The 13,193-nt window shown below is 38.6% G+C and overlaps 1 protein-coding gene across 4 annotated transcripts in view; it reads left to right on the top strand.

The window, feature by feature from the left end:
* LOC108433052 (receptor tyrosine-protein kinase erbB-4) overlaps positions 1-13,193 on the top strand; it is a 629,333-nt gene that overhangs the window by 435,671 nt on the left and 180,469 nt on the right. For all 4 annotated transcript variants that reach the window (XM_017707323.2, XM_037539223.1, XM_037539222.1 and 1 more), the window contains exons 6-8: positions 1,122-1,240; positions 9,820-9,961; positions 11,934-12,047. In XM_017707323.2, coding sequence (XP_017562812.1) covers positions 1,122-1,240; positions 9,820-9,961; positions 11,934-12,047 — 375 coding nt within the window. The remainder of the gene's footprint in view (positions 1-1,121; positions 1,241-9,819; positions 9,962-11,933; positions 12,048-13,193) is intronic.

Here is a 13,193-nt window from a genome sequence, read left to right as displayed (position 1 = left end):
CACCCAAATAGTACCTGCTCTGTGAGGGTCCATGGGGGTCCTGACCAATGAAGAACAGGGTAACAAAGTATCAGAGAAACAGATGGACTACAGTCTGTAACTGTAGAACTACAGAGTGCAGCTACACAGTAAGTGGAGCTGATAAAATGGACAGTGAGCGTAGAAAGACGATAATAATGTTATGCCTCATTGGTGTAAGTCTAACTTTTTCTCAATGTTTATTGATATGAAGGCATCTAACTAGTGCTTTGCTGAAACAGTCTTATGAGATGCAGTCTGACAGGTGAGCTGTTGATTAGAGGTGATGTTAATAAGTTTATTATTAGACCACCCTCAAATGCAAACTATACACCAGAAGTAAACACTTTCTTAATACAGGTTACTTCAAAATAGACAACCGAGAGCTAATTGGTGCTTTATTATTACAGTTACTCATAGACATCTAAAGAAAGAAGTACATTATAGAGCCAGTGCTTAGGTAATTGTTATGCACCAAATTGGAAAATGCTCTGGGAGAGTGATCAATTCAGCTTAGTTATGGCTTAATAAAGAATTAATAAGCCAGTTAATTGGCAGCTACTGGCATTATGAGGCTTAATGAGAGCATTGCAAGGACATTGTGATGTCCCCCTATATTGAAACATTACCTTTATTACAATCCCAACCATTTAAAAAACCTTTGGACTGAAATATATTCAATGTGGGCTTTTATAGTAGTTTGGAAAGTAGTGGTAGTAGTTATTTAGGTTAACCTGAAAAAAATGTAGAATTTACAGGAACACTTTGAATGTTTAGGCTAAATGTTCCCAACAGATTAGCACACAGAACAGTACCTTTGCAGGTACATTGTTCTTTCTTAATTGAAAAGCAATGTTTAGGTTCCAAAAGAGGTCGAGATGTCTACAAGCTTTTCATGAGACGCCATGAGTTAACTACAAGACCTGTTCACATCTTGGCTGAAGGACATACCTATTGGCCCCAGTCTTTAATGTTTCTGGTCCTGCTTTGTGAACTTGTCCTCAGAAGTAATGTTGAACTCACTGACACTGACTCTCTCTCTCTCTCTCTCTCTCTCTCTCTCTCTCACTCTCTCTCTCACTCTCTCTCTCTCTCTCTCTCAGTAACTAAGACGGTATGTGCTGAACAGTGTGATGGGCGATGTTTCGGGCCCTATGTGAGTGACTGCTGCCATCGCGAGTGTGCAGGAGGCTGCTCGGGGCCTAAAGACACCGATTGCTTCGTAAGTTCATCATGTTCACATCACACTCAGCCTCACAGACGTACACTCACATACAGGACTTTGCAAGATTAATCCGTTACCAACAGATATATAATCGTTTGACCAGTGTTTTTAGTTAAAAAGTAACTGTGTTTATGATGTTTTTATATTTAGTAAAGTGATTAATATGTAGCTTAGAAAAGTATAGTTAGGTCAACACATGGATCCGTCAGCAGAGCCTGATTTAATTTAATGAAGAATTGTTTTACGTAAAACAGGTTTTGTATTGTAAGGAGACGTAAGGAGAGCTCTGGAAATGGTTAGTGCATCACACAAGTAATATAAAATCCCCAGGTGAACAGCTTTACAGATCGTTTTCTCAGACGTTTGCACAGACTGCTTGGTATTTTTATGTTATTTTTACTATCATCCACACATGCACACAAACACAGTGGAGTCCAGAAGTCTGAGTTTGAAAATCTAGAATGTTTTTTTTTTTTTTTTTTTGTAAACCTGGAAATAAGAGAAATGAAGAGAGAATATTCAAGAATTGTTTTATGCAAATGAGAATTTTTGACCGTGTTAAAACTTTTGTACAAATAGGTCACATAGTTTTCAGTCTCCTGTCTTCCACTGAAGCTCAGACAACTCTTAGGTGGACTTGATCTACTCATCAGGCTTTTACACCATCTCGCTTGAGTGCATGCTGTTATTCAAGGAAAAGAGGGACGTAATGTACCAAATACTAAGACATTTTTATACTAAGAAGTTTAATGTTTTTATTTATTTATTTATTTATTTATTTATTATTATTATTTTTTTTTTATTTAACCATGGTAATCAAACTGAGATTAAAAATCTTTTTTACAAGTGAGCCCTGGCCAAGAAGGAATCACACACAACAAGAAAATGTCACCACCAAATCTAACAAAATCAAATCAGGGTCAAAAACCAAATTTGAAAGAGCCTCTGCTGGTGATGAAGTGGGACAATAGATAGTAGCATCATCTGCATAAAAATGCATATCAGCATTTGAAAGATTATTGCAGAAGTCAGTATTGTATATTATAAACAACTAAGGCCCCACAATGGAAACCTGTGGCACCCCAGTTCTAATAGTAAGTTACTTAAATCATTTCTAAAAGAGCCTATAACCTTGTCAGATAACCCAGTACTAGCTGGACAGGACAATATGATGCCGTGGTTAACAGTGCCACAAGCCCATCCCATCCATCCATTTTCCAAGCCGCTTCTCCGTCAGGGTACAGAGCCACAAGCTTTTGATTAAAAAAAAAAATCTACTATCAAGAGCATGGATTATGTCATTAAGTACTTTAGTGGTAGCTGTAACAGTGCTTTATTTTTTTTCCGAAAACCAGACTGATGGACAGACAAAGTATTATTACTATTTAAAAACTGCTTTCAATGATCACTAACCAGAGATTCCAGTATTTTTGCAAGTATCAACTTTATTAACACATTTAATAAAGTTAATATTTTTAAAAAATCTCTTTTTGCTTGGATTGTTTTGCTGATAATATAATTTGTACTGAAAAGCATTCTAATTGGTTAAAAAGGAATGCCAAATCGAAACATTTTCCTTAGTGCCCTCGGACTCTTGGACCCTCCTGTGCCTACATACACCAGCAAGCCCACGCTTATGTCCACATCATTCCCATCACATACACACAAGTCCACAAATTACTGCAGGTTCCCAGCCTCCTCATCTGAGAATAGCAGATGGAGCAGTGTTTGTACCTGTCAGCCGCTGGATTCTAGGTCAACACACAGATGGGCCGTTTACAGGCCTGCTTTCAGGGCTGCCTTATCTTTAGCCGTGATTTGATGTCTGTGTGTGTCAGTGTGGCCCACGCTGTCTTCAGCAGGCATTTCTGACAGCACAGCTCACTGCACGCTTTGTGTCGGCCGTCCTGATGAAGCCTCAGCTCAGGGGAAAGCACACATCTTTACAGTCATGGGCAGAGGTTTGGGTCAAAAACCCAAATTTTCATGTCTGTCTAAGACTTTTGCACTAGGAATGTGAAATTTGGCAAATTCTTTTGACCAATAATCAATCGTTATTATTTTATTATCATTTACTACCTATTATTAGCTAAGTTAACAAGCATATCGCTGCTGTCAGAAGAAAACCCCTCCATTTTAGTCATTTTTCAGTTTCTGACATAATTTCAAAATGCCTGTTGGACTTTACATTGTGTGTAAATTTCATGAATGGATCAAAAGAAATGGCCCAAAATGGCTTGGAAAGACGTCTGGTTCCATTGACTTACATTAAAAGTAAAGTATGTTTTTTTCTTTCTCCTGTAAAGTTACGATTTTGGAGATGCGAGGTTTTCTTCCAACCACAGCGCTATACAATCATTTGCAAAAGTTTGGGCGCGCCTGGTCAAATAGTGTGTTGTTGTTTCTGAGTGTAAATAACTGAACCCGTCCTCTACAGAGAACACACTACTGCACATTTTTATAAACTATTACTGAATTTAACCTTAGAAAAAAAACCTGCGCAAAAGTTATGCACCTTTTTATATTTTATGTTTCCTTTTTTCCAGTAAATAAATAGAAATTGTGCACTAAAAACATAAAAAACATAAAACATAAGAAGGACAGGAAACAGCAAACAGGGTACAAAAGAACCAAAAAACAGGCAAAGTCAAAAATCCAGAAGCAAAGTATGATACACAGTAAGGCAATGATGACAAGAGTGAGCTCAGTAGCTCTAAAGACAGAAGTGGCACCTCACACAGATCTAGTCTAAAACCTGGGCTTATATCCTAACCAGGTATGAAACAGGTCAGTATTCAGTTCAGGATGAGCAGTGATTGGTGGATGATGGTGAAGCCACAGTCACATGATATCCTAAGGTTTTCTGGGAAATGGAGTTTGTAAGAGAGTCTGAGCCAGAGGGATGTGTGACATACTGTTTATTTGTTGAAATAACACACTGGGAAAAAGTGGGAATAAAAATCATATATAAAACATGGCCAGTGCAAAAGATATGGCACCTGTAACGGTTGGTGGCGAGGAAGCAAACGCGTATGCGGAGGTAAGCGACATTTATTAAGGGCAAATCCAGGGTCATGGTCAGAATGGTCCAGGTTCATATACTCAACACGTAGAGATCGTGGGACAGACATGACAAGAAAGAACACAGAACCTCAAACAAGAATCAAACACTACAAACAACAAAGACCAGCAAAGACAAAGGGCAAACACGGGGCTTAAATACAACAGGGATGATTAAGGACAGGTGGAAACAATCAGGGGCGGAGTCACGAAACAAGGGTCTGGACTAGGATCAAAACAAAAGACACATGGATTAGACCAAAACACAACACGAACACAAGGACAGGACTGGGAGGGGCCAATCGTGACCGCACCTTTCATATTATGTGCTTTATTTTTTCCCCCAATATATTAAGCTCTGCAAATAAATAGAAATGATGCCCTAAAATTTGCAAAGATTATAAAAGCTTGCACTCTACAGCTTGAGTGCAGACAAGTGGAGAAAGTGAAGCACCCTTTGGTGGTCCTGAGCTAATGCTGAGCAGGGCCAGTGGTCCATAGTGGGCCATTTAAGCAGTTAGGGAAGTAGGTCGCTTGACCAGTGGGGTAGCTTTGTCATAAAAATCAAGAAAAATTGTTGACAATAATAAAAAATGATCAAATTAACCCCTCAAAATCCCAGGCTTTTTACATACTAAGGCTTATTATTCATGAACTACAGGGACCTCAGTGCAAATGAATGGATGCTTTTCTTAGATTATGTAAGTGCATAATAAAACTTTGGGCCTGTTGGCGGACCCATGGCTTGGAAAGGGGTCAATACATGTGCAAAACACAAAGGCAGGCTTTATCTATTTTTTTTTGCTCCTTGACTCTAGAAACAGAGTAACATCCACCTGATGTTTGTTGTCGACTTGCAACACTACTAAAAAACACAAAACGTGTGTTATATTATAAATGTCACTTTTGCAAAAATGACATTTATTTATAAACAAAAAGTTGAGCTTGTTCTGTACATTTCAGCACAGACTGCTTTTTGAATGAGGCACATAACAGTGTAGACAGTCAGAACAGGTTTCAGTTACATGTGTCACAACTCCTCAGTAGTATAAGTGCTGTAAGGGTTTAAACGAGGTATAGATTATGATTGTTCTTGGTACAGAAAGCTATAGAAGTAAGTGGTTAGAGAAATAAAACAAGAAAATATCGAGTATAAGCCCTTGTTAATTGTTTTGTGTGTCCACCTGAGACTTCTTCCTCCAAATCCTCCGTTCCACTTCTGATTGGTTGCACAGTTTCCTTTCTTTAATTACATCAGCTTAGCTCTGACCATTGAATCCGTACCTTTTGGTTGTTCCCTTTTAATGGGAAATTCACTTCTGCGGCCCCGCATCCCGTTTGCAGATCAATGCTTTTGGTAGTCTTTGACACTGCAGCAGCTCTCAGAACGGAAAACGTGTAGAATTTATTTTGTCGGGTTAAAAGTGTTTCTCATTACAGTGTCAGTGACAGAGTCATCTGTGGCTTTAGATTATCAGATGATTACACAGATTTCTGGTGTCCTTAGATTACAGACATGCACAGCACTGCAATGACATGCTGTAGAAATGCTTTATATACACACATTGGATCCGTAATGTTGTGTATTTCAAATAAAAAACACACTATAAATAAAGTTATGTGTTCTATTTAGGCCAAATTTGGAAGCAGAACAGTGTTGTAAAAACAAACAAAAGACATAACACAGAGTTCTATGTACCAAAGCCTTTCTCTGTAGCAGTGGTGCTGGACTAACTGATTGTTAATGGTTTGAGCTCCTGCTGCCTCTCCTGCAGAGTTTTATTGCTGCTCTAATCTGATCCACCTGATTATAACCTTCAGATTTTCCTGAAGGCTTCATCAACTCAGTCCGATCTGCTTCATTAGAAGGTTGTAAATGACGAAAGATTGCTCAGCGTGAGGCATTGTTACAGACATGAAGGCTTTTTCCATAGAATATGCAGTAACACTTTCTATAAATGCCAAGTATCTTAAACACATTTATAACATGTTATAATGCATTCATAAGGCATTGTAAGCCTGGTTATAAAATGTATAAAAATTAATTACACTGAATTACACTTTATTTTTAGGTTTATTATACATTAGTTGTTAATATAATGCTTTATAAGTAGTGTTAATAATATGTTATACTATCAGTACCAAAGAAGTCAGTCCCAGCTTGGAGAGCGTAGAGGCAAATATAAAGTTTATTTACGCCCTGAGATTTCCAGTGTTTTATTTCTCAGGGCTGGTGCTGTTGGGCTGCATCTTCGGGCCTTCAGTCCTGAATATTCAGATGCTCTAAACAGGTTTTCCAGCCTAGAATTACTGCTACAATGTGTAATGTTTTCTTAGATGTGTGAGATAGTCGAGTGCTGTCATTGTAATTTTTTTCCTTCACTGGTTCTTACACGAAGCGCAAGAACCCTTCACTCTGTAACACTAGACTACAGTAAGGCTAATTTCTGGTAGCGTTCTATTGGATATGCAGTGTATGCAGTAAATTCTTCAGTAAATAATTCAACTTGAAGCCTCACTCTTAACACTGGAGGAGGCTTTAGTACAGTATGCTTCACTTTACTTAGAGCGGACAAATAGAACTTATGAGCTCTTATAATTTGTTATGAACAGTGCTTATAATGCATTGTTAACAATTCATAATGCACAATAAGCATGGCTATAATGTGTCATGCATTTTATTAAATATTATAGACACGCTTATGATGCCTTATGAATGCATTATAACATGTTATGAATGAGTTTATAGATGCTTACAAATGTGACGTTCATAGAAAGTGTTAATGAATATGCTTCAAAATCTATCCTGAATTACATAGTAATGCTGCATTGACATCGTGACAGTAGATGGATGATGGAGATCACCAACAGCAACAGCAGCATTCTGCAGCAGTCAGTGGAACGTTCCATGAATTTCCAAAATTTTCCCATCAACCACTGCAAAACCAGATGGAATAAACCTGATGTTGGTTTACAGAGATGTGGGTGCTGAACATATCATTGCTGAAGTCCAGGTGAACCCAGTATTATACAACAATTGTCAGGTTCAGACAGAATTCAGATGCTTGCAGACGAAACTGAAATAAAATAGGTTTATTAGAAACGGAGCGTTCAGAATCAACCAGTCCAAAGTCAAAAGCCAAATCCAGAAAACAGTAACCATGAGTGAAGTCCAAAAACACATTCTAAAATCCAGAAAAGAAGGTCAAACCAGAAATGCCAACAATACTAAGAGGGCCAGGCTAAAGACAAGGTCAGAAATTAAATGACTGGGAGGCCCGGCGAGGCTCGGCAAGGCTGCACAAGGCCAGGCGAATAAAGCCAATACTTCACAAAGTACCAAACTGAGGGGGTTTATATAGCGAGCTTAATAGGTGAGCCGAATCAGTAATCAGGTGAAGAGGAACAGTGGAGAGTCACGTGAGGTAAATCTGGAGTCATGGGATTGGGTGGGTTGTTCTGGGAAATGGAGTCCAGTGGCTGGGCAGTAATAACAGCCGGACTGTAGAGAAAGTGTGACAACAGTGCTCTGTACATAAGAGCTTCCACCTTACATGAACAATCTGCACTGCTAAACTTCCCTGATATCCACCCCTTTTTCACTGATAGGCAGTGTTGCACTGGCTGTACATATATGTATGTATGTATGTATATATATACATACGGGGTGAGTCAAAAGTCACAGGATGCGCTTTATTTTATTTTTTATTTTATTTTCGATTTTTATCTCTGGGGTCATCTCAAATAAATTGTGTATGCTGAGAAAATCCGCAACAAACCCCACCTTCACCACCGCATCGTGGAGGTGTGTGACAGCATAAAAAAATAATGTAAGATAAAATGGTGTCCTCTGACTTTTGAGTCACCATGTATGTGTATGTATATATATATATATATATATATATATATATATATATATATATATATATATATATAGACATTACATTACATTACTTGACATTACTTTTTTTTTATGACAACGTGAAATCTTATCATACTCATCTTATTTTTCACATCACTGCTGTGTTTCACGATTATGGCTTAAATCTCCAGTTGGGAAATGGAAATGTCATTCATAAACACATACACTACAAGCTTTGGAATTAGGATGCACCAATGTGGGAACTGCGGCTTGACGTCAATTTTTTGGGTCACAAGAAATTCCGGTTTACATTTCTAAAATGTAGACATTTATAAAGATTTATAAAATGCACATATTGGGATTAGATCTACATGGATCAGCATCACAGGAAAATATAACGTTTATTTCTGCGGCGTCACAGTGTAATAAACAAAATGCAGACACTTTATTGAAGTAATATCAGTCCAATATCAGCTTAAAAAATCAGTCAAATTCATATATAATATGGATATACTCTGATATATATCTATACTGATATGATTGCTTAATCAAAATTCAACATATTGCAATAAATAATGAATTATGAAACTTTCTCTTAGCACTAGCATGAGGAGTCATGGGCTGGAGGTTAAGGAACCAGCCTTGCGACTGGAAGGTCGGCCGTTCGATTCTCCCTAGCTAACCCCAGCTGCTCCCCGGGCACTGTAAATAGGGCTGCCCACCACTCTGGGCAAGTGTGCTCATTGCCACCTAGTGTGTATCTTCACTATGTGGTGTTCCACTGCACGGATGGGTCAGACTGCAGAGGTGAAATTTCCACATTGTGGGACTAATAAGGGTTACTTAATCTTAATAATGGTGGGAATACAAAGGGTTAAAATGAGTTTATAGTGAAGGCAAAGAAAGTAAAATAACTTTTTAAGTTATTGTTTTGTCTGATTAAATGTCTCTGAGGTGATTCTGGTACAATGTGTAGTTTTCAGCCATCAGTACAGCCGAATGAAGATGAGATCTTAGCAAAAACAGCATTGTTACAAGCTTAAAAGGCACAGAGCTTCAGCAGACATAGGACTGTGGCTTTATAATGACTCCCTAAAAAAGCTTTTGGAGTTAAGATCTGTGTCTATTATATGCCACCAGATGATGAACGTACTAGGAGCTGGTTTAAAGACAGATTTCTACTTTAGACATTGCTGTGTAATGGCACTGATTTAGGGTATTCTCTGCCTAAAATCCAACAGTCAAAGAGTAAAACTGTATTAGCCTGAGTAACTGGTGTAGGCTACATACACGATCCCCTTACTGAAGTGTTTTCTGTCATGCAGGTTCAAATTTCTATTGACAGAGTAAGTTACAGACATCAGCACACATCTTAATAATATTTTTTTTATGATGGAATGTTTCTGATCTGTCAATGGGATATTCATTCCCATCTTTCCTGTTTGACTTTTCAGGCATAACATTTTTACATATGAATGCACAAAATTTAACATAAAGTTGTGCTGCAGTTTATCATGAGGTCAAACGGGACTTTTGGCCGGTGTGAACTATAAAGCTTGTCTACCAGTCCATTGATTTTATTACTCAGTGCCAGTGTTTGTCTATAATGTTGTTTTGTGTGTGTGTGTGTGTGTGTGTGTGTGTGTGTGTGTAGGCATGCACTAACTTCAATGACAGTGGGGCTTGCGTGACTCAGTGCCCTCAGCCATTCGTCTACAACCCCACCACCTTCCAGCTAGAGCACAACCCCCGAGCCAAATACACCTACGGAGCGTTCTGCGTCAAAAAGTGTCCTCGTAAGTGATATAACACACACACATGCATACACACACACACACACACACACACACACACACACACACACACACATATAAACACACAATACACTAAGTTTGGAAGTAGGATTCAAAAACCTGTCAAATCCAAACATCTGTCTTTTTAAAAAACAATTAATCCACCAAGACTTATATGATAACCAAAAAAATGTAAATATTGCAATAAATAATAAATCATGAAACTTTCTCTTGGCTCTAGCGTAATGATGGGAATACAAAGGGTTAAAGGGAGTTTATAGTACAATAAAAACTCTGTGTCTTATGGAAGTCCAGAGAGGCCATGAGCTGTTTCTATAATTTTCTGGATTGTTATATTGGCATAACGAGCTAATTAGCCTGTGATCTCAAGATAACAACTTTCTTGTTCTGGATTGTTATTTTGACATAATGAGTTAATTATCCTGTGATCTCAAGATAACAACTTTTTTTTATCTTGAAATGACCAGGTAATAAACTTTTACTGCTTTAACTTTATTATCTCGAGATCACAAGATAAACGTGTTATCTAAACATAATAATTATATTAGAAAATTATACCTAACGGCTTCTTTGAACTTCTATAGTCTCTCTCTCTCTCTCTCTCTCTCTCTCTCTCTCTCTCTCTCTCTCTCTCTCTCTCTGTCTCTGTCTCTGTCACACACACACATACACACACACGCACACAAACAGACACACAGGCACAAACCTTCTTACCCTCAGAACAGTTTTTGAACAGTCTCTTCTGTGGATGTGGATGTGGTGACATCTGAGTGCAGTGTTCTGAACACACCCTGGGAATTCCTGCACTTTAAACACTCTCAGTCTGAGCGCTGGAGGATGTCAGAAAGACTATTATTTATTATTTTAGCAAGTGTTTACAGACGTGTGTGTGTGTGTGTGTGTGTGTGTGTGTGTGTGTGTGTGTGTGTGTGTGTGTGTGTGTGTGTGAGTATTTTCAGGGGTTTGAGGTTCATCTGTCAGGATTATGATGCTTCTTATCATGAGAGCTGCATAAATATAAACAGTGATGTGGTGTTAGAGCTGTTAACCCTTAGTCAACCTGCAGCTTCACTAAACCTGATATTTCAGCACACACACACACACACACACATATACACACATTTGCTAAGCCACGTGTCCTTCTGGGTCATGGGGGGAGCTGGAGCCTATCCCAGTAGTCATTGGGCGGAAGGCAGAAAACACAGTGGACAGGTCGCCTGTCTATCGCAGGGCAGACAGACCTGCGCACACACTCAGTATTTCAGCACACATTTACCATAATTTAATGTTTATTACATTGCTATATCCTTTTTTCTGTTTGTTTGTAAATAGTCAATGTTGTGTGAGAGTAAGTGTTTTCCAGATTCTGTGAAGGTTCTTCTGGTTTCCACTAACTACAATCTTAGTACCAAGAAAGGTTCTTTGACTCATAACAGTAGTGGAACCAATTCAGGTGATTTATAGAACCATTTTAAAAGGTTTTAGGTTCAATTTAAGAGGTTTACCATCATACAGAAAAAACACTTAACCAGTATATATACAGTATAACCACTGCCCTCACAACAGAACCTCTGGAGAACGTTTAAGGGTGCATTATTCATTAATTTGAAGCTTTCAATTAGAGAATATTTAATCCGTACAGCACCATATTACTGTTGGCAGACTAAAACCTTGTATCTCCAAAAGGATAAAAGATAACTTTACTTTTAATGTAAGTCTATGGAACCAGACTTTTTTTCAAGCAAATTTGGGTCATTTCTGGTGCTCCACTCATCATGAAATGTGCACACGATGTATAGAACCACAGGCATTTTCAAATTATGTCAAAAACTGAACTGACAACAATGGAGATATGTGGTTTTGTTCCGACAGCGGTGATACATATATATTCATTACAGAACGTCAGTGTATACAGTGTGTATAACCGTTTTGTTCCCACATTTTATTCTCACAGATAACTTTGTGGTGGACCACAGCTCGTGTGTGCGCGCCTGCCCCAGTAACAAGATGGAAGTGGAGGAGAACAAGATAAAGATGTGTATCCCCTGCACAGATATCTGCCCCAAAGGTACACACACACACACACACACACACACACACACTCTCCAGCCTCATTTTAACATCCACAAATATGACCATAATGTAGACACTGACACTCCTTCAGCCTCTCACACTACCACATTATGTGTCCTGACAGGATCCAATCAAATACACTATATTTTTAATGTCTAGACACCTGCTTAGTCAACGTTTCCTCTGAAATCAGGGGTCTTTTTAGGGGTATACACGAGTAGTCAATTGACCTTTTACATGGCCAAGGCCCACTGGGGGACCCAGGGATTTATTAGAGATATCTAAAACCTAAGAATAGCTTAACCAGTTTGCACTAAAGTCCAGTTAATCACTGGATATTACATCTTAGTGTGTGATAAGCCTGTTATGAAAGTTTTGTATGCTATGTTACACTTTGCTTCTCCAAAATGTGAGTGCCCTTATGTGGGCAAATCCATTTCTAACATATTGACACTTCATCCACTGAGGAGGAGAGAACACCCATAGAAGACGACGAGTCTCCATCATCGTCCACTGTTGTACCAGTGAGCTGTACCTTTAGCTCATTAGCACAACTGAGGCTGTCACTGTTAAACTCATCCAACATGAAAATGCTGATTTCCCTCCACTGTTTCTACTGAAGTAGCCATCCACTGAAGGTGCTGAAGCCATTTAAGGGTATTGGGTTTCAATCACAGATTCTCTCACAGTAACGCACAATGCGCAACAGATCAGTAAAATTACAGTCATTTGCAAAAGTCTGAGCAACGCTGGTCATAAAGATGCAGTCATGGCAAATTTAATCATACAAATAGCTGTGGATGGTTTATGTATATTCCCTTTTTTAACCCTGAACAGTCCAGGTTTTATTCGCACTTAAGCAATAGAACACTTGAGGGAGTGTGTTATCGTGAATTAACATCACAGCTGTGATTTGGTTGCCGTAGATCATCACAGCCGTGATGTTATTTCACGATAACACACTCCCTCAAGTGTTCTATTGCTTTTATACAGCAGTTAAACAAATAAAGTAAGAAACTGATCAACTGGGCCGTGAACGCAGCGTTTAATATGTTTAATGTTCAGTTCCTTCCCGCCAAATTATAACTCCTTAGCAAGCAGCTTGTTGCTGCGTCACAGTAATGAACTCCACTCACTTGCT

Source organism: Pygocentrus nattereri, chromosome 6, assembly GCF_015220715.1.
Source record: "Pygocentrus nattereri isolate fPygNat1 chromosome 6, fPygNat1.pri, whole genome shotgun sequence".
Lineage (NCBI taxonomy): Eukaryota > Metazoa > Chordata > Actinopteri > Characiformes > Serrasalmidae > Pygocentrus > Pygocentrus nattereri.
The sequence above is the reverse complement of the archived record's forward strand: the minus strand, read 5'-3'. Positions and strand labels throughout refer to the sequence as shown.